Source organism: Natrix helvetica (assembly GCF_964273705.1).
Source record: "Natrix helvetica genome assembly, chromosome: 10".
In the NCBI taxonomy this organism is placed as follows: Eukaryota; Metazoa; Chordata; class Lepidosauria; order Squamata; family Natricidae; genus Natrix; species Natrix helvetica.
The window spans coordinates 2,041,805-2,063,894 of NC_138561.1; the positions used below are offsets into that span (position 1 = coordinate 2,041,805).

Sequence of the window (22,090 nt, forward strand, 5' to 3'; positions counted from 1 at the left end):
ATGAAGGGCAAAAACTGGACGTATGGAGGCCAAAGACTATTTTTTTCTTGTTTTCATCTTCAAAATCTAGGTGCATCTTATACTCCGGTGCATCTTATAGTTTGAAAAATACGGTAAGTTCTGGGCAGTGGGAAGAAATGTGGGGGAAGGGAGTAGAAGAGCATTCTTTTAAAAGGTTGTTTGTATACAAATCATTGCAAAAAATAAGCATTCTGTATGGAATGCAGAGAAAGACTGGCCAAAGACTACATAAGACTAAAATGTTCTCTTACCAAGCAATCCACATTTTTCAACAAGAAACCCAAATGTATCAATAGAAGAAAATATTTGTAGCTCAGGATTGAACAACATCTATATACCATTTAAAGGACACAGTTCAAAAGCAAAAAAGAAAACGAACAAACAAACAACCCCTCAAGATATATCGCCTCACCAGCAACTAACGCTCAGATAAGCAGAGAGTAATATCAGGATCAATAGCAGACAAAGACATTAACAACCTAATCCAGGAAGACCCTCCTTCAGCCCCTTGATTATAAACAGAGGGGCAACCCCACTCCCCTTCCAGCACTGTGGAGGGTGCCTAGTTGTGTAATGAAACATCTGCAGGGAAGCCACCCAGCTCAGAGAGCACAATGGATCCCACCAATCCAAATATTATTAATTATATTAATTTTAAAATATATGAGCAGTCTTTTCTTGCATTTTGGGGTTTTTGTCTATCCTAGTGAGGAAAAAGCAGGTATGTAGCCCAAAGCCTCATCAGTAGCGCCTGACATTTCAGCCCCCCCTCTTGCCTGCTGGGCTGCATAGAGGTGGATAGGTGAGAAGGAGAGCAACGTCCAACTTCTTAAATACTGCCCCCACCCCCACAGCTGGAAGCCTGCAATGATGCTGCCTTCCCTGAGCCCAGGAGGCAGGCTGTCCCACTACTTGATACAGCTTAGAAAATTCCTCCTTATTTTGAGTTTGGATCTTTTGCTCTCCATTCTTGTCTGACTTTGGAGAGTTATGGGAAGCCCACCCCTTCTTCCCTGTGACAGCCTTCAAAGATCGGGAAAGTGCTATGAAGTCTTCCCTTGGCCTCTTTTTTAGGCCAAACCTCGGAAGTTCCTTTAATTTGTCACTCTCCTCTGCACTCTTTCCGGTTCAAGCCAATGAGGAAGTCAGCAGGGAAGGTTGCAGGTTGCATCTGTGAGATGCTCCTGCCACTTTTCCCCCCAAGGAGCCCTGCTACCAAGAGATCCCAGCATGCCCTGCCCACCTGCAGCAGCCCTGCCCGTCGCTGTTCCCTGGCACACAGTCATTACTGCCTGCCTGAGCTCTCCACTGGTCCACACCCACAACCTAGCCCCCCACGCGTACCTGCCATGCGTGCTCCTCCGTACCCCTTGCCTGCCTCGTCACTCTTGATAACCTCCGTGGTCCTGGAGTTTCAACAGCAACCAGGTCACTAAGCAATGCAGTCGCCTCACACTTTACAGCCATACTGCTCAGCTATGGAAACTCTGATCCCTGAAGCCAAAGCAATAGCAGCAGCACTTATACACAGCTTCACTGCTCTATTCTAAGCAGCTTACAGAGCCAGCCTCTTGCCCTCCCAACAATCTGGATCCTCATTTTACCCATCTCAGAAGGATGGAAGGCTGAGCCAACCTGGAACCCGGCGAGACTCGAACTGCCAAACTGTTGGCAGCTGAAGTAGCCTGCAGCACTGCCTTCTAACCACTGCGCCACCATCTATACATGGTTTGCTTGCCATATTATTCTTTCAATAACCCCAAAAGTCAGCTTAGGCTAGGAGACAGTAGTTTTCCCAAGATTACCACTGAGCTTCCCAATTAAGCATGTTTTGATCACAGATGTTTCCAGTTCTAGACCAACACTTTAATAACATTTGATCCAAAGTAGAGAGTGAACAGATGTTTCCAATGTGCTTTCTGCCAAATGTTTACTGATTGGATTTCCCTTTCCTCCAAGGAAAACATGTACCATTCTTTTAGCACTTTCTTATTCCGTTTCAGAAATATTATGTCTTCGTTGCAGTGTCTCTTTACAAATGATTTGCAAACATTATGGGTTCATTTTCAAATACTTCTTTACTTGAAATGTGTTTTTAATCCAATGGGACCCCCTTCGATGTTTTACAATCTGTCACAACCTTGAGATTAGAAATCACGCAACAAACCCTCAAGACATGCTGCTCCAGTGACCCCGCTTCTGCTCCCCAAACACCCCAAAGAACACCTGGGTCTTTCAAGAAAAGAAGCATCCTTACATTTGGGGAAAAGTTATTCGAGATTCTGTACAATCCAAGGAAGCTTCCAGATCAGCTGAGAGAAGCAAGCCCATCTGAAGGTCTCGTCCTCTCTCCCTTTGGAGTCTGTGTGACAGTCACTATACAGTTGGTCCTCCCCTTACAACAGTTCATTTGAATGACCATTCAAAATTACAACAGCACTGAAAAAAGTGACATTTTTTACACTTATGACCATTGCAGCATCCCCATGGTCACATGTTCAAACTTCGGATCCTTGTCTTGGGGTCATGTGACCTTGTTTTGTGACCATCTGGCAAGCAAAGTCAATCCAGATTCACTTAACAACCCTGTTACTAACTTAACAAAGCGAACAATTCACTTAACAACTGGGGCAAGTCGTAAAGTGGGGCAAAACTTACTTAAGAAATGTCTCATTAAGCAACATAAATTTTGGTTGTTAAGTCGAGGACTGCCTGTACAGTAAAAGGCCACGTTTTTCCTAAGTAGCACCCTCCAACTCCACTGGTACAAAAAGGCCTCTAAGGAAAATCTCCAGGTACACGTGGGGAGATACAGGTGGGGAGGCCCTTCCCTTTAGATACTTTCCCTCTGTCAATATTCTTTGAAGGTTTCTCTGCATTCTCTTTAAGCTTCATAATTCAGCCCTGATAAGGACTGTCCTTGTTTCAGATCATGTTCAGCCCATTCCAAAGTGCCCCACATCCTAACCACCACAGCAATGGCAAGACGACTCAGCCTGCGTTCTTACTTCATGGTGTAAGCTCTCTTCCTTAGTACTTCTCTCACTGGGCACACAAAAGTACAAAATGTGAAATATTGTGGTACATATATTGCTACTTGTCTCGCCAGAGTTAGCATTCCTTTCCATTTCTGGCCAAATCACAACTTTTGCACATCGCTCCCATTTGCACACCTTCTAAATCAATGTTTCTCAACCTTGGCGACTTTAAGTCCTGTGGACTTCAACTCCCAGAATCCCCCAGCCAGATGTGCTTAAAGTCGCCAAGGTTGAGAAACACTGTTCTAAATGACCTCACCCTTCATTCATTCTCAGGTCAGAGCTTTTGCACGAATCAAATCTCACACTGAACCATCAGTGCTGGCAGGGTTCAGTTTTAACGGGGGCACGAGACGCAAGAATTGTATAGGCGTTGTCCAAGTATAAATGTGGAACTTACCACAAGAGCAGCATGTAAAGCAGTTGGTATGGTAAAGGTTCCCCATGGCCTGGCAAGCTTGGCTGGCCCCATATACCCCCTTTCCACACTTGATACAAATACCTTTGGAGAGAAAAAAAAACAGAAGGCACGTTAGACCTTGTTAATGGTCTGCAGGTACCCCTCCCCACTAGAAATCTGCAGGTCTCTTATTGATAGGAAAACATCAGAAGAGCCATGGGATGCAAATGCCCTGCGATACACTTCTAATTTCTTCACTCTTTTCCTCGTCCCCATCCTTTTCTTTCCATCTTTCCCTGCTCTGCTGGAAGGAGCGAGATGGGCATTATTAACATGCTCACACTTACGTGCTTCTGTGCATGAATGACCATTACTGCTGTTAAACTCAAATGGGAATCAGTTATTGTTGCCAAGGAGTAGCTTATTTCAGAGGCCAGTCATTTTCTTGCCAGCTATTGCTTTTATTATTTATTTTTTCTTGGCATTGGGGGACAAGGGGGAGTAGCTTCAAATGGGAACTCCATGCAGCCCTTTTCACTGGAGTTGGCTGCCCTAAGTGACCAAGGAAACTGGACATTGGACAGGAATTTCTTCTGATTAGCTTTTTTCTATTTACTCTTCCTTGGGGAGGGGGGGTTAAATTTGGGGTTTTCTTCTTTTGGATAAATACAGTATTGCTTCTTCCTATCTGCTCAAAACAGAATTTGCACATCAATGACACTAAGGGGGGGGGTTGGGGGGGGGTTACCCAGAGATTTGTTAGAACTCTTATGCATATGTGGTTTGTTAGGCTATCTCGGCTGATCTCAAAAGCTTGGTAGGAGCTAGTTAGGATATGGATGAGAGCCCACCAGGAAATATTATAGCAGTAACCTATTGAAAAATATCAGAAGACGGTACTACATTATTTATGGATTTATTTCATTTGTCTGGAAACAGGCAAAATCTAAGTTCTAGTATTACCAGAGGCAGAGAGGATAATCCGTTAGTTCTCTTCCTAATATATTTTCTTGCCACCTGTACATTGGAATATAACTCCTCATATTGCAAAACTGGGATTAGAAAGAAAGTCCTTTTAGTTATAAAGAGAAGAATAGAACCACCAAATTGGAAGGGCCACAGAGGTCATATAACCCATCTTCCACCCCAGGAGTCCCCAAACTTGGTAACTCCTGCTTTGAGCAGAGGTCTTCAAACTTGGCAACTTTAAGACTTGTGGACTTCAACTCCCAGAATTCTCCAGCCAGCTATGCTATGCTGTGAGTTGAAGTCCACAAGTCTTAAAGTTGCCAAGTTTGGAAGACCTCTGCTCTACTCTCTGCTCAAAACAAGATCCATTGGAAGTTCTTTGGCAGTGACTGCCTAACCTTTCTGAAAGGAAGCAAAGGAGAACTCACATCATCACATGGCAGCAACATTGAGCACAAGGTATCTCAAAAGAGTAAATCAAATGGAGTAAAATGTTGGTATTCAATTACCTAGTTTTAACAATTCAGAAGGAATGGGAAGATTTTAAAATTCTGTGCAAATAACTTCCCAAAATGAAAAATACCATTTTTGATTTATAGAAAATCACCAAGGAAATATTACCTTGTGTTTGGACTGGGGCTCAGCCCTACAGAGAAAGTAAGCACTGATCTTCCCTGTTTCAGTTCAACCCCTTATCCCTTGAATTAAGTGTCTTGATAATGCTAACAATTCTTCCAAGGTCTTTGGGCAGCTTTTCGCTCCTCCAACTTTTAGAATCTGAGCACAACTCTGACTAACTGACTTTGTTAACATTTCAGAACAATAGAAACTGTTTCCCTGAGTTTCAGCCCAAACATCCTTAATGAAACATCTTGTTTTCTGCAAACTCATTCATAAAACATGGCCAGCTCTTGCCTCCCCCCACCCCACCTCAATCAATTCATGCATATTCCTCTCCTGGGAAACAGTGTTGTACGAGAGCCTGTTGTGTTTTATCTGCCTCCTCAACCTTTCAACTATTAGCAAGTTCTTGATATCTGCAATGCATTTGATTAAAAAATGGAATCACCGAAAAAGACTGCCAGGTCAAAAGAAGTGTTTTCTAGAACATTCAGCATGTAAGTCATCAATATAATTGAAATTATTCCTGACGTAGTTTATGCAAAATACGTATCCCTTGGATGAACAGATGACATTGCATCATGAGTGCACAAAAGCTAAGAAAATATTTTACAACTGTCGTTTTTATTTATATATAAATATATAAATATAATGTAAATACATTTAGCTACCCACAGCTGCTTTCTAGTGTGATAGGCAGCACATAAATATGTAGAAACTGATATCTTGCCTTTCACGTGTATATCACTTTAAGCACTAAAAAAAAAAAAAAAAAAAACTAGTCCAAAGTTTAAAAACCATGATAAAAACACCCATGAGAAATTATCTAATAAAAATGAAGCAGAGACAACAAATAACACTTTCAAGTTAAATGGATGCTGCTTGAGAACACTTTCCTAAGAGTAAGGAATAAAGTGAGATCATCAGACAGGGGCCAAGAAATAAATGGCTGCAGGTAATACCTCGAATTATGACCATTTGTTCAGCAATGGTTCAAAGTCAAGATGGCGCTGAACAAAGTGACTTGCAACCACCCTCAGTTAAAGCCGTTGCAGCACTCCCCCCCCCAAATCATCTGGTCAAAATTTGGGCACTTGGCAGCCCCCTCGCACTTAAGACCTTCAACTGCCCCAGAAGATGGTGAAGGCCAGCAGGGCCTTGGAGTGCAGGGGGGCTCTGGGGCGACTACATCTTCACATGACGCTGCAGCTCAGAGCCAGGGGGCCGAGAGAGAGCAGAGGGGCTTTTGAAGGCTGCCCTCGTTTTAAAAGTACCAGGTCAGAGAAAGAGAGCTGCCTCTTAAGAAAGATGGGAGGTGGGAAGAGGAGATTAGAGTCCACGTCTCTTAAGAAAGGTGGGTGAACAATATTTTTAGCTGCCTTTCTTAAAATACTGGGAATCAGGCATACTTGCTGTCAGGAGGAATTCCCAGCTGTGGATCCATTTTTTTTCCTTTTTTCTACCCTGCCTCCAAGGCTTGCCAACCCTGCAAGGCCCAACAGCTGGGGAAGTAGAAACCGGGTAGTGAGGCCTGATCGAAACACTTGGGCTGGGAGGGAATCCTGGAATAAGCCTATGCCAACATCTGTCCAAGCCACTTAAACACAAATTTGATGTATATGTTCCCTCCCCCATCTGTATCCAAGAAGGAAAAACAGACACTTTTAGTGTACAATTCCTAGATAGAATTATGGGGAAATAAAAACCTGTGTCTCTTGATTTCAGTATTCCAGGATGTAATATTCACCCTAGAAATTATGTAAGAAAAGAAGCTCTGGTTTAGGAGCCAACAGGTGGGGTTCGACCTGCTTCTTCCCCGAAAGCACCTTGGGAGGGCCTTGGTTTGCCACATCAGACACCTTCAACAGGGGCTGCTTTGGGAAGCTGGGACAGCTCAGTTACTGACGGAGTTGGCACAGATTCTGCACTGTTGCTCCAGGTTTGAAGAGGCCAACTTCTGGGTGTACATTTGGCCCTTTTCAGCACCCGTGAGCTGCAGGGAAAATATTGGGGCAGCTGATTTGGAGGGCAAGATTTCCCCCACAAATCACAGGCAAAATTAGCTGAAGGGGTGGCTTTATGGCCAAATTTTGGCAGAATGATCAAGAGGGAGTAAGGGAGACATTCTTTTTCATCAGACTATTGTTAAATTAACATTTCATTCTTTTAAATAAACACTGTTGTATGCCTCTTGGTAAACTTTGCTCTTTATTGGAATTCAACTTTAATTTAAAAAATGAAAGAATCCCCCACCTCTGGCCCCATGCACCAAGTTTATATAAAAAAGGAGGAGTTGACTTTTTTTTAAAAAATGGTTACAAAAGGAGCTTTAAAAACAAAACAAAACAAGATGTACATATGAAATAAGGGAAGATCTACTGCTTGGAAAAACTGATAGGTTAGAAACAAATGATGGGGAGATTAGGTAAAGGTTTTCCTCGCATATATGTGGTAGTCATTCCAAACTCTAGGGGGCGGGGCTCATCTCCGTTTCAAAGCCGAAGAGCCAGCGCTGTCCGAAGACGTCTCTGTGGTCATGTGGCCAGCACAACTAACTGTCGAAGGAGCACAGAACATTGTTACCTTCCCACCAAAGGTAATTCCTATTTTTCTACTTGCATTTTTTACATGCTTTCGGATTGCTAGGTTGGCAGAAGTTGGGACAAGTCACAGGAGCTCACTCCGTTACGCGGTGCTAGGGATTTGAACCGCCGAACTGCCGACCTTTCTGATCAACAAGCTCAGCGTCTTAGCCACTGAGCCACCATGTCCCTTTTGATGGGGGGATTAGTAATGGGCAAATATTGCTCCTACTGTATTTTCCAAAAAAGGGACAAGAGAGATTCTGGCTAAATACATGTCTTCAGGCTAAATACCGAGCAAAACCATGAAATAATTAAGCAGGTGATTTCAGAGAAGGAATGCAACACACTCTGACAAGTCCTTGCAGGACTGTATCACCATTACACAGGTACAGAACTAGTTGACCTCACCACATGAACCTCAAATGTTCTGCATCAAGCCAGAGATAGGAGTGGAAGAGGGCCAAGCCCAGAGAAGTCATTGTTCCTGGAATATGCATCCAGCAATGGGTTTTAGGAAGGACACTGAGGACACAAGGACACCCAGACGTGGGAAACAAAGATGGTGGGAGCCAGTTTGGTCCAGGCACCAGACAAGAAAGCAAGAGACTGTGTGAGTTCAAGCCCCACCTTAGCCATGAAAGGGTGACCTTGGTTCAGCCACTCTCCCTCTCTGCTCACCTTGCCTCCCAGGGTCATAATTGTGGAGAAAATAGGAGGAGGAAGGTGTGCTGGATATGTTTGCCACATCAGGGTATTTGTAAAGGTGGGATACGAACCAACAGGTAAATTATAAGAAATTAAATTTCTTCAACTATTTGAACTGCTGTTTGAGCATGGACAGAAATAAACATGAAATAAGGCCTTCAAATGGTTAGGACAGGCCAACATTGCTTCCCTTGATATTGTTGTATTGAAAATGCTGTAGTAATGGATTCCTGCTTTTTGCATGGAGTTAGACTAGGAGCTTTCTAAACCTTGTATTATTATTCCAATCCCTTATATCTGGGGCATATAAGCATTTATCACCAATTGACTGGATTGAACTAAGGCTGCCATGGCAAACGATTTGACTTGATATGACACATAAAGTAGGGGAGACTAGAACTTCCAGGTCTGCCCCAATTGAGAATGAGTGAATTTAACATCAAGTTAGTGAACAGTCCATGTTTCCTGGATCAATATATTGTGGCGAGAGAGGAAGCTGGGGAAAACAAAGCTTTCTGGTGGATACAAACCCCCGAGTCACATATTTTTCTATAAATGTAAACACACACAAACGCACACTGTTTAAATGTGGTTTTTCTAATTTTTGTGTAAATTTTGTTTTAACATTTTGTTTTTTAAAAATTATCAATTTATCCCACTTTCCTTATTCTGGTCTGTGACTGTAATAAAAGATTTGATGGATTGCCATCCAATCCTGATCTCGTAGGATTTGTTCCCTTCGTCTTCCCTGACAGCCATTTGACTCAGCCAATGTGGGTGTGAAAGGGGGGCTGCCCAACTTCCAGCAGGGACCGAGGGATGGGAGGAAACCCTGTCAGGTCCATCCCTTCACCTCCACTGGAGACCCACAGAAGAGCCTTTGCTCAATGTCACTGGTGCCAAATGAATTGGTCCTTCGGATGAGCCCTGCAACTCTTGCAGAAACCAAAGACGTTCCCTAATTCCACGAGAAGCAAATGCCGATTCTTGTAATAAAGTAAGAAAGCACCACTTGCAAATTGTGCATGTGTACATTTAGCACGTTCTCTTATATTTTAGGAATGGAATTAAGGAACTCTTGGCAAGGGGCGAGAAGGAATACTTATTACATGAGACCAGAGAACACGAACAAAGAGGAGCATTTGCCGAGTCACTGGAAGAAAACACAGCTGCATTGTTTGCCAAAGTTATGTACTGAAAATAAAATTTGGCCTATGGACAATTCTAGTACTTTAGGAGAACGTTTGTGTACAGCAGATCGCGGTCATTTCCCTCCACTAAACAGATGCTATTTCACTTGGGAAAATTGTTCAAAGAGGCTCTGGAGCATCTGAAGAATGAAGAAACAGGGCGTTGGTACTTAGCCTCTCTTGATTGGACTGAGTCAGATAAGCTCTTTTAGCCACGCCTTGGTCACCAGGCTCCACCCAGTTATTGGCGAAGAACTCTATCCAACTCGCTGTGTCATCCACTCTAGACTTTATTTTAGTTTCAAACCTTTATTTATTACTTATTACCTCGAAGATTGCTGGCTGCAGCTTCCACTCCGAATTGTCCACCTCGGTCTGGCTGAGCCAGTCGGCTCTGACGTTGTCCACCCCTGCTATATGTTCTGCCTTCAGCGAATGCTGTCTAAGGTCATAGGCTATCTGAGGTGCTTCTGCGACTTCCCATAGTCGGACATCCCATTCTGAGTTTGTGGTGGGTTCAGGCATAGGGACCAGCCTGTCTGACCCTTTTGCTATGGCTAGAAGGCTGCTATGATTATATGACTAGTATTAGCTCAGAAATTTTTTTGAATGTATTATGAATTCTTTTGAGTTCAATTCACTTGTCGGCCACTAGGGTGTGTTGCAAGACTTTGTAGATGCAGGCACAGTTCACGTGTCAGCCACTAGAATGCATTGCAAAACTCAGTAGACACAGACGCAGTTCACTGGTCAGCCACTAGAGTGCGTTGCAGGGCTTTGGAGATGCAGGTACAGTTCACCAGTTGGCCACTAGGGTATGATGCAATGCTTTGGAGATGCAGGCGCACATCACTTGTCGGCCACTAGCCGTTGCAAGTGTTGGCCTGAAATATTGGATTGCAGTTTGTAGAGCAGCCACTAGTGGGCACTGCTTGTGCCTACTGTTTGGAGTGATTGGTAATGGCGCCTTCCTTGCTGTTAAAGGACGGAAGGCTGAGTCAATCTTGAGCCAGTGAGATTTGAACTGCCAAACTGCAGCTAGCAGTCAGCTGAAGTAGCCTGCAGTACTGCACTCTAACTCATGTGCCACCTCGGCTCTAGTTGCCAAGGCTATTCTGCTGGTTAAATTTGTCAAGCTGACTCTCCAATTTTGGAATTCCTAAAGGTCTTTACCCGAACTCGGAATCCGTCTTGGACGTGGCTGGTTTGGTACTTCTATAGGGGTTGAGCCCTTCCCAAATAAACAATAGTAGCCAATTCACAAGAGCATAACAATCTCTTCAGCTGAACTACATCTGCCTTTTGGCCCTTTGGCTGCCCGAAGGCTTTGCACACACAAGGTAAGCTGATGTTGGGATGGTTGGGGCATCTTTATTGCCCCTCGTTGTCAGGACAACTTATCATTAAAGTTCAAAGGATTTGGGAGGTCGGGTCTGGGCTAGCTGACCTCTTTCTCATTCAAGTTTCATTTCCATGGAGATCTTTCCATGAGGCTTTTACAACCACTTAAGGAGTAAGGCTTGGAATCTTTCTTTGTTAAGGCACATGTGTTTGGCCTTAACAACAGCAGATCAGATTACATAGGTTGGGAAGGGGTGGGGTTGCTTTATCATGTGATTCCTGGATCCCTTCTCCTGGAGCTCAATTAGATGGAAACAAGGTCGATCTTGCTTTCAAACAAGGAGAGAGAGGAAACATGCTTTTCTAACTTTGCAGGATCTGCTTTCTCAGTGTATCAAAGAAGAACAAAAACAGGCTTTTCAGAGCAGATTGAATCAGCTAGGTGGTAGATGCTGCATTTCTCATGCAACTCTTGCCCCCTTTTTAACATATTTTCTTAATCACAACAGAGTCCTTCATCTCAGGAGAGATAATCAGCCTTTCTCACTGAAATGGGATGTTCCTCTTTGCTCCATGAGGGAGTGGGGGAAATCCCGGCAGCTGATTTCAGTTAGACTGCAAACAGAGTTTGGGATTCAACTTCAATGTCCCTTTTACTCGAGGGGAGCTCAAAATAACCTCATCTTTACACTGTTCTGCCTCGGGTGGTTGCCCCACCCCCATGCCTGCAGAGGTAGAAGGGAGGCTTGAGGAGAACGTCCCGTAGTGAGGGAGACTGCCATCCCTGGATAGAGCCCCAGATGCCTGAGGTATCAATGGGAATCCTCACTTGCTGGGAGGGATCCTCCTCTGTGTTCACATCAGGCTCCAGACCAGGGGGAGCCTTCTTGCTGATGGCCTTCTGGCAGATGCGCCCTAGGGATTTATGCCTCTGCCTTTCATATTTAGAGGCAGGTTTGGGAGGATTGGAGCTGGAGTTTGCCTCTTTAGCGGCCCTGGAGGAGGTGTGCTTCATTTTGCTCTTTGCCTTGCCGCCCCCACCCTTGGATGGACCTTCAGGGGTAATCTCTAACCTGATTGGAGGCTCTTCTGCCCTTCCAGTGGGGCTGCCGGCTTTAGAAGCGAGGACTTGATTCCTGCCTGTGCCTTCCAAGCTGCAGGAGGCCGCCATCTTGGGCCACATGGGGACTCTCCTCCCCCTTCTTTTCAAATGGCGCTGCGCGGCAAATACAACAGCCCTGCCGGTCAGGGCTTTGAAAAAGTGGCTTGTGCTACTAAGAGATGCCCCACTCTCTCCTGTGGCCTCCTGCTGTTAACAGCAGCATGCTGAGAGCCTTGCGGCCCCCTCCTCCAGCTGCTTTCCTTTCTCTTCCTTAAAGGGAAAGTTTTTCCTTAAAGGGAAGACCTTCTTTAAAGGGAAAGCCTCAGAAGCAATCTGAGCCTCGTTGCCCTGTCTGGGCTTCGCTGGCTAGTCAGGCACTCAGAAAAGGATTGAATAGGGCTTGCATAAATTGTGATAGCAAGGTTGCCGGAACACAGGATGACAAAGCCCGAGGTGTCGAAGGGAATCCTCACCTGGAAGGAGGGGTCCTCTTCTGCAGCCCTGCCAGGTGAAGAGAAACCTGGTAATCTTTCCTCAGGTTCCAGGCGAGGGAGGGGAGTGGTCCTTCCTGCTGCTGGCCTTGTGGCCGATATGCTCCAAGGCTTGGTGCCTCTGCCTTTCATACTTGGAGCTAGGCTTGGGGGGTTTGGATCCACAGCCTGCCTCTTTAGCCCCCTTGGTGGAGATATGCTTCCTTTTTGGCCTTTGCCTTGCCTCCCCCGCCCTTGGTTGATGCCTCCAAGATGGTTTCTAATCTTTTTAAGGGCTCCTCAGTGCCTCTGGTGGTTGCTGGCTGCAGGACTGAGTGCTTGGCTCCTGCTGGCCTCCTCTGAGCTGCTGGGGGCCGCCATCTTGGACCATGTGGTTTCAAAATGGCTCCCGGCTCCAAATTCCAAAAGCTCCTCTTTGCTGGAGCACGTGGAAGCGGCTTGTGCCTTTGCAGGCTGCCACGCAGCGAGGGCGCTCCGGGGCGTTTTAAAGCGCCGCGGTTCATCGCTCAACCGGAGGGGAGCGGTGGAGCGCTCCGGCGCCCTTAGAGCCTCCTTGGGCATTGCCCTTGCTGCAGAGGCCTCTGCGGAGCTTGCTTGCCTGTCTTTGGTGAGAGTCCTCACTCAGTGCTCTGGGTCTCGCTCTGTGACCTGGGCTGTGCGCCGCCTTAGCAGTTGCTGCGTGGGCGTTCTACCCCCGCTGGGGTTTCCTCAGCCTCTAGTGATTGATCCGGCAGTATGGAGGCAATTTCGATCGCTTTTGCAGCAATGTAAAATTTTTCCTTTAAGTTTCTTCAGGATCTCAGGATGAACACAGCAGTCCGTTGATGGACTGAGTCGATAACTGGGTGGAGCCTGGTGACCAAGGCGTGGCTAAAAGAGCTTATCTGACTCAGTCCAATCAAGAGAGGACAAGGTCAACCCATCCTGGATGCTCCTCCCCTCACTATGGAGAAGCTACAGCCCCCTTTTTGGGACAAGCATATTAAAAAGACCAACAAAAAGTGATTCGGTCAGCCTTACCTTCCATGCCCTGCCCCTCCCACTCCCCTCACAGAGTGCTGGTGTACTATGCAAACCCGGCACCCACTCCTAGCGGCATCTGCTCAGGTGCCCCTATACAGGGCCTTAGATGAGGCTCCTTTTCTCCCCCTTTAGCACCTACCTCTGCGCTTTCCAAGGTAGAGAACGTTTGCGATCAAGCGCAGTTATTGTAAATGTCTTTGGAGACCCTCAGTCATCAAGGTCATTTGGTACAGTTATTGTGTCTGCCCACCATGGATTTAGAACAGTCAAGCCACCCAAGCTGTCTCTGTAACTTCACAATGACAGTGAATTTTATCAGCTAATTATGAGATCCATAAAGACGTAGTTTATCAAGATGATCCCTTGGTGACTCTAAACACCGAATTTCTCCTAAGTGAGCGCCATCCAGAAGTCCTGGCTTTCCAATCCCCACAATTTTGAGGAAGCTGGGAGTTGTAGTCTCCAAACATCTTGAGAACATGCAATTAATACCATGTTTACATACATATCAGTAATTTCCTGTGTCTAGTGAATACTCCACCACCATCACCACCACCCCGTCCACCTCCCCAGTTAAGAGATTAGGTCTCTTCTCCTTTGATAGAAAAAAGTAACCGAGGCATTCTTCTGCATTGACAGAATTCTCCCAATCTGAGTCCAGCAAAATGCCCTTATTCAGATAACAAAATTACTTAATCTTTGTAATTTACTATAGAAACATTAACATACATTAAAGCTCTTCACATATTTAGCTGCAATTCTTACAAGACCTCTGTGTTGTGTTGTATTGTATTATTACCAGTAACAACAACAACAATTTCAGTGACTTTCCTAAAACCACCTAGCGAATTAACAGTGAAGACCAACTATTATAGCCCTGTTTCTTAGCCAGGTACAAATACTATGACAGCTCACTTAGATTTACTCATACAATCATGAGCAGCAGGAATTTCATAGGATCAACCAGTAGGGGACAAGATCCCTTACGCTCTTCTAGAGGAATGCACTAGCTGTAACCAGCCTGAACTCAAGGCACTACAGTGTGAAAATTCTGCCTGGGTAAAAAAGTAACTTACCAACGGGTAATTCCGTTTCTGAAATTAGTGCAACCTTACACTAACATGCTCACATAATGAACATTAATGAACATTTATTTTAGTAAGTCTTCATTTGGAAAAAAATCTTCAAACACAGCAGCATATCTGGTAACCTAACTTCCAAGAATCACATTATTGGATGGGACAACAGAGCCTCTTTAATTTCCCTCAAGCAAATCAGAACTTACAATATCAGTTATTTCTAGGAAGCTTCACCCAAAGTTGAATTGAAATTGTTATTTCATGCAATTTCTTCCTCCTGGTTCTAGTCCTTCTCCACAGTAACCACAAGACACTTCTACATAGCATTGTTTCAAAAGCAGGCTTTCATGTCTAATCTTACTGTTCTACAGACTAATTTTTTTAGCCCTTTCTGTCATTTCCAGATGCCTCCCCATCTTTAGGTCATCACGAAATGGACACATTCCAATTTATAATATCCTTCTTAAAATGTGGCACACAGATGCAGCATTCCGTGTCTATCATAAAAATGCACCGGGAAATATCATATATGGTTTATGCATGCATGGCACATCTCTAAGGCTGTTTGGCAGGTGCATAAAATTGAAAGCAATTCCTTCCAAGTATGAGTCAATTCTGCAAAATTTATGGAGAAGACAGACACAGGGTTAGAGAATTCCAATAACTGAAATATTTTTCATTTACAACAAACATATTCCTATGCATATCACAGTGGAAGCTTTCTTTTGTAGCTGCTTTGATTTTTTTAAACTAATACTCAGGTATCTGTTTCAAAGATGTCCTTTCAAAGATGTCGCTCCCTTGCAAGACAATCCAAATGTTTTAAAAATTACAAAAAATAATCAGATGGGGAATATCTCAAGGCACAAAGAAAACACAGTAGCTTTGGACTGGTTGCTAAATGAAATCCCAAGGGCTGGGTTAGTCTTGGAATTCCTCCCCCACCCACCCCCGCCCAATATTTGATAGCATTTTCCAAGGGTCATCCCACTGCTGACTAAATATTCTAAAACAGGGGTGTCCAAACTTGGCAACTTTAAGACTTGTGGACTTCAACTCCCAGAATTCCCCAGCCAGCTCTGGCTGGGGAATTCTGGGAGTTGAAGTCCACAAGTCTTAAAGTTGCCAAGTTTGGACACCCCTGTTCTAAAACAAATCTTCAAAAAGGGAAATGAAGTTTTAGAAGGATGAGAAACAAATTGAACTGGAGAATCCTTGATGCTCTCTGAGTTTAGTTGCTTGCTTGCAGACATTTTAGTACCAGACTAGGTAACACCATCAATGCACAGATTACGTTATTTAGTTGAATAATGAACCAATGCAAGCAAACAACCAAGCTCAGAGAGCACCAAAAATGTCACAGTTCAACCTTGAGCTACAGAATATATTGAAAATGAACTGGTCTAAATACGACAGGTTTTACAGACAATAGTGGAGAAGCCAAGAGAAGGACATGACCCGCAAAGTGAGAGTACAGAACAGGAATATTCAATAACCTCTGGCAACTAAAAACAAAAATATTAAAACTAATGGGAAGGGTGGAACATACATGGAAACTCACAAATAACTAGCAACTTCAAACTTATTAGCTAAATTAGAGGAATGGTTTGAAAATAACGGTATGAAATACAGGCTTCAATTAACAAAAAATAACATCAAATGCAGATGTACAGAACTAAGGTGCAAAGTGGATACATACATGCATAGATGATTTATTTATTTATTTATTTATTATTCATATTTATAGACCGCCCCCTCTCCCGAAAGGGACTCGGGTTTTACAGACAATAGTGTGATATACATATATGTGGAATGGATTCCAGCAGTGAAAAAGCCCAATTTAATTATGTGGTTGAAGATCCTGGGGAGTAAGAGCCCCACTATATTCTCCTTTAGTCTCTGACTCAATTACCACCCTGACAGGTACAAGAAAAAGAGAAGAGCGCATGCAAATGATAAGAAGACTGGGAGCGAAGTCTTAAGCGTATAGACTGAGCAAACTGACTGTATTTAGCCTTGAGAAAATCTCAAACAATAAGGCTTCCCATATCTAAAATACTGTACAGAAGTCAAAACCTGCTCTCCATCAATCCCAAGAGAAGGCACAGAATATGAGTGAATATTACAAGAAAGTAGCTTTCAGTTGGATTGTATCCCTGTACAATCTTAAAAGAAGTTTAGCAAGAATTAAACCGAGGAGGGGAGGGACTCCCTTCACTGGATGCATTCAAATAGCACCTGAAAAACAAGCTAGCCAAATAGTGGATTTGGTGGCCTCTTCTAAGTTCCCCTAGTGGCAACATAGATTACTAGAACTCTAAATATGAGAATGTGTGGTTGATACAGAAGAACTGTAGCAAGCAGAAGTTTCTTTTTCCTGTGTCGGTATCTCTCAGGGCCTTATGGCAGCTCTCCCATATTCTTCACTGCTAGCTGACTTACAAGAGCATTAATAAGGAATCAGATGACCTTAACATGGGGGGACCATATCTGTTACCAAAATGACCAGGGGAAAAACATGGTTTAAGTCCGAAACAAGAAGGCATAGGCCAGCGATGGCGAACCTTTTTTGGCTTGTGTGCCACAAGTGGGGGGAGCGCAGGGGGGGTCGTGTGCGGGCGTGCCGCACCCATAATGCAATGCGCGACCTTCAGTGCGCATGTGCGCACAACAGGCGCGACCCCCCATTTTTACATGCTTTTTTCGCCCTCCCCAGGCTCCAGAGGCTTTATAGGAGCCTGGGGAGGGTGAAAAGAGCGTCGTCCCCCCCCCCCCCGGGAGGCCCTCCGGAGGCTTCAGGGACCGTCCGGAGGCTTCCCTGACGCCTTCGGAACGCTTAAAACGACCCTCCGAGCAACCCAGAAGTCATTTCCGAGCAAACTGGAAGTCATTTCCGGTTTGCTCAGAGGGTTGTTTTAAGCGTTCCAAAGGCTTCAGGGAAGCCCTCCGGAGGGCCTCTGGGGGGGTGGGGGAGGCTCTTTTTTGCCCTCCCCAGGCTCCTATAAAGCCTCTGGAGCCTGGGGAGGGTGAAAAATGGCTTTTAAAAATGGTGAACTCAGCTGGCCAGCACGTGCATGTGGGCTGGCCAGCTGACAGGGCAGCACCTCGCGTGCCCTGACAAATGGCTCTGCGTGTCACCTGTGGCACGCATGCCATAGGTTCGCCATCACATAGGCAAAAGACGCAGACAGATACTTCCCTAATTAATATGAGTCTCAGGCAGGGTGGGGCAGAGAGAGAGAGTAAAGTATAGTCAGACTTGTAAGATTCTGTTACTATGGCCAAAATTAAGAAAAACAATTTTAGCCTTGAAATGAAGTTGATTTCTTGGTCTACATCAGTGTTTTTCAAACTTGGCAATTCCCAACTCCTAGAATTTTCAAGCCAGCAAGGGTACACAAAGAGGCACAATGCAAATTGGGGAGAATTTGTGAGTAATGGAGGGTTGAGGGAGGGTACTTGAGGGTCAGAGAGATGCAGGTCGGGGAGAGTGCATAGGTCAGTGGAAAGTGCAGCAAGGTGTGTGTGCGTGTGTGTGCTAGTAGACAGCCGAAACCCAGAGGGATTGGAGGAGGGCACATGGTTGGTGAAGACTTATTCCAACAACTTGCAAACTTCCCTGCTATTGATTCTCTGGGGCAGCCAATAGGGAAGATTGCAAATGATGATCATATGATCACAGCACTTGGCAACAGAATGCTCTTAGAATGCTTCAACAGCCAAGACTCACCATGTTCTATGCTTTCCCTGAAAGGAAAAGTATAATGCGTATATTTGTATTATTTCAATCATTATACTAAGGTTCTAAACTGGAGGATGGAATTCTGAGCAGCACAAGAAAAGTGTAGAACCATGCTTTTTAAAATTACTCAGGCTTTACAAAGAGACCGCACTGTTAAAACCCATCCCTGTGGGTTTCGCCTGTGTGGTTTTTCTTTTAAATTCCGTTCAATCCTGTCAGATTCTTGCAGACTACGGGCCAAGACCATGCAGTTTTCTTGCCAAGATTTTTCAGAAGTGATTTGCCATTGTCACCTTCCCAGGGCTGAGAGAAAGTGACTGGCCTAAGGCTGCCCAGCTGTCTTTGTGCCTAATGAGGGACTAGAACTCACACTCTTCTGGGTTCCAGCCTGCTGTCCAACTATTACACCAAACTGACTGCATTTGCAATAAATGTTTCTGGTTGTAAAAGTTCTTTATATAGAGATTGAAACTTCCCAGAAACATAGAATGGAAGAGTTAAAAAGGCTCTCAGAGGACCTAAAATCAGGGATCCCCAAACTCTAGGTCACTGACCTTCCCATGAAATATTCTGAGGAAGCTTATACCATCATGGAATGGCTATTCCTGATCCACTTTTTGGTAAGATGTAGCTGAATTTTCTAATTCTAAAACAATTCTGCAGAATTCTGCTGCAAAATTCTACATGGCAATCCTTTAGATAAGGGGTGTCCAAACTTGGGAACTTTAAGACTACTGGGGGTTGAAGTCCACACAAGTCTTAAAGTTCCCAAGTTTGGACACCCCTGCTTTAGATAGTCTAAGGCAGGAGTGAGCAATGAATTTTCCCAAGGGGCCATATATGAAACTGGGACTGTTGTGGAGGGTCGAACCAATAGTGCTTCTCCCTGCCCTGGCAGCGCCCAAAGGCCACATAGGAACCATCAAAGGGCCGGTTGTGGCCCACAAGCCGTAGAATACCCAGGTCTGCTCTAAGGTCATTGGAATTTTCTCTTCCTCAGGCTAATGGTATCAAATACCTTCAACTGTTTTCTTTCTTTTTCCCGATTATTGGTTTCTGTCTTCTATGTCCAGTTTGTCCTACAATATTGCACTAGAGCTAGGCCTAATATTCTACACGTAACTTGAGTATGACTTCTGCTTTTGACAGTCTACTTCTGCTGATGAATCTAAGACATGACATGCAACTCTCCAAACTTGCACCGCCTGGTCTTTTCTGACAAAGATCCGACCTTCAGAGAGGATCCTTCTCATTTCACACCTCAGAAACACTAAACTTCATCAACTCAGAAGCAGACCTGGAGAACTCTTTCTGGACCACGGACTTCCATTTCACCAAGGAAACCGGCAATCGTTTTCTGTCATGGAGAAGTGGAAGCTCCAAAAACTAGAAGGGAACTCCTGGAAGAGGCACAAGAAAATTATGAAGGAAAACTGCAAGCCTTCTTCCAATTAAAAGATGAGAAATCTCTAGCCTTCCTTCCCCTAAATGCCATTAAGTGTGATTTGGGGCTACTATAAGGATACCCTTGGCAGTACAGGTAGCCACATCCAAAACCTGCCTGGATTCCTTGGGGCATTTTCAGCATTCAAACAGCTTCCCAACCTGGGTTTTAAGTGGACTTAAAGCTTCCAGGATTCTCCCTACTGGCCATACTTGATGGCTGGGAATTCTGGAAGTGGAAGGCCCCAGATGGCTGCCCCATGGAGAGATCGGCACACCAGCCAAAACTCCTGCCAGGTGGTGCAAAGGGGCCACCCCATCTGTCAGTTGGCCACTTCTACCTCTAGCTGGCCAGATGTTGCAGGAAACTCGCAAGGCCCAGAAAGGGACTCCCCTCAGGCCTTCTTGGCAAGGCAGCTGCCCTTCTGGTTCTCAAGGGGGCCTGGAGTTGAGACCCCTCAGCTCCAAACTTGCAGTTTTAACTCGAGGCAGCTCCTCTTTGCTCAACTGGGGCAAAGTAACCGAAGCCCCCAAAGTAGTTCTTGTTACGTGAAAAAGAATCCCAGCAAATTCTAATTTCTGGCTGAGAGACTGGGGGGGGGGGGATCTAAGGGGGAGGAGGCCCCCCTCTTCTTTCCCTCTGGAGCCCCTAATCCAGGCAGCTACACCCGAGGGGCTTCCCTCCCCCCTCCCCCTCCCCAAGGAGGGATGACCTGACACTTTGGGGGACTGAAAAGGCCTCCTTCTCATCTCACCGGCGCTTCCAAAAGAATCTAGCGGCGGCGGCAGCAGAAGATTGGAGGTCACAAAATGTCGGGGCCGCACAAAGAAAAACCTTCCCACCCGAAGGGAAGGGGCTTCGCTCCGCCTGGGGGGCGAAGGGAGCCCCTGGCTGATCTTCGCCTGACCCACTGGAAGAGGCGGGGAGGACGGTCCCCTCCCTCCAAGCCAGGGGAGCCATTGGGCAGCTGGGAGGAGGAGGCGGCGGCGGCGGAGGGGAATCGAGCGTGGGCTCAGCATCTGAAACCGCCAGGCGGCCTCCTTGCCCGGGCGACCCCGCCACGGTCCGAGGGCGCCCGGGGGCCCCTGCCTGAGGAGGGGCCAAGCGGCCCAGGTTCCCACGGAGCCCCCCGGCCTCCCCCGGGCCCGCACTCACCGAAGTACTCCTTGCGCACGTGCAGCTCCAGCTCCTTCTCCAGCTCCAGCGTCAGCGCCTCCAGCCGCCGCTCCACCTGGCTGGGGCCGCTCTCCCGGGCCGGCGTCACCTGGCAGGGCAGGCGCAGCTTGGCGGGCTCGGCGTCGGCCGGGGGCGCCTCCTCGGGGAGCAGCGAGGCCCGCGGCGAGGGAGCCGGCAGCTCCGGGTAGGCGCCCATGGAGCCGCGGGAGCTGCGCGAGCTGTGGCTGGAGAGGCTGGAGCGCGGGCTGGCCAGGGAGGAGGCGGCGCCGGCCAAGCCCGACGGCGCCAGGGGCCGGCCGGCCGCGGCCTCCAGCTCGGCGGAGGAGCGCGGGCTGGCGTGCCGCTGGTCGTAGCCCATGCTGATGCCGCTGGTGCGGGCGCTGCTGGGCTTGCTGCCGTCGGAGGAGCCGGCCAGGCTGGCGCGCGGGCTGGAGGAGGGCTTGCTGGCGTCGCTGGCCGTGCTGGCGTAGCTGGAGCGCGGGCTGAGCGGCGCCTCGGCGGCCGAGAGGCTCCCGCGCGGGCTGGCCAGGGCGCCGCCGCTCCCCGACGCCGGCCCGCAGCACGTCGAGCCACGCGGACTGGCCCCGCCGGCCGCCTTGCCGCGCGGGAAGCCCTCGGCCGAGTAGCGCTTGTAGCAGGGCAGCGCCACCTCCGAGCGCGGGGCCTCCTCGCCGGGCGAGGCGCGCGGGGGCGGGCAGGCGGGCTCCCCCGACGGGTAGGGCGGCGGCGGCCCGTTCAGCGGCTGCTCCCGACGCCGCAGCCGCCGCCCGACGCCCTCCTGGGGCAGCGCCGGCTCCGCCATGGGCTCCACGCGCTCCGGCCGGCCGCTCAGCGCCGCGCCCGCCCCGCGTCCCGATGCCAGGAGCCGCCGCCAGGCATCCCGGCCTCGCCCGGCCACGCGCTGGGGAGGCGCCGCGGGAAGGTCCGCCTCGCGCCCGGCCGCTCCGCTCCTCGCTGCCCCGTCCGGCGCTCCCCCGACGGCGCCTCCTTTGTGCGGGCGGCGGCGGCGGCGGAGGAACTTCTTTGTGCGGGGCAAGAATGCGCGGAGGAGCCCGAGGGCGCTGCGTCCCTCTGGAATGCGCTCCGCTGCGGAGCCAGACAATGGCTTGAACCGGGAGAGGGCGTGGCCAGGACCCCGCCCCCCCTCCGCCCCTCCCGCCTCC

General features: G+C 47.2%; 1 protein-coding gene across 1 annotated transcript in view; it reads right to left on the reverse strand.

The window, feature by feature from the left end:
• The window catches only part of WTIP (WT1 interacting protein), a 65,668-nt gene extending 43,814 nt beyond the window's left edge, over positions 1-21,854 (reverse strand). Inside the window, exons 1-2 of the mRNA XM_081963644.1 lie at positions 20,907-21,854; positions 3,460-3,561 (exon numbers count right to left, since the gene is read on the reverse strand). Coding sequence (XP_081819770.1) covers positions 3,460-3,561; positions 20,907-21,729 — 925 coding nt within the window. The 5' untranslated portion in view covers positions 21,730-21,854. The remainder of the gene's footprint in view (positions 1-3,459; positions 3,562-20,906) is intronic.
• Between the last annotated feature and the right edge of the window lie 236 nt (positions 21,855-22,090).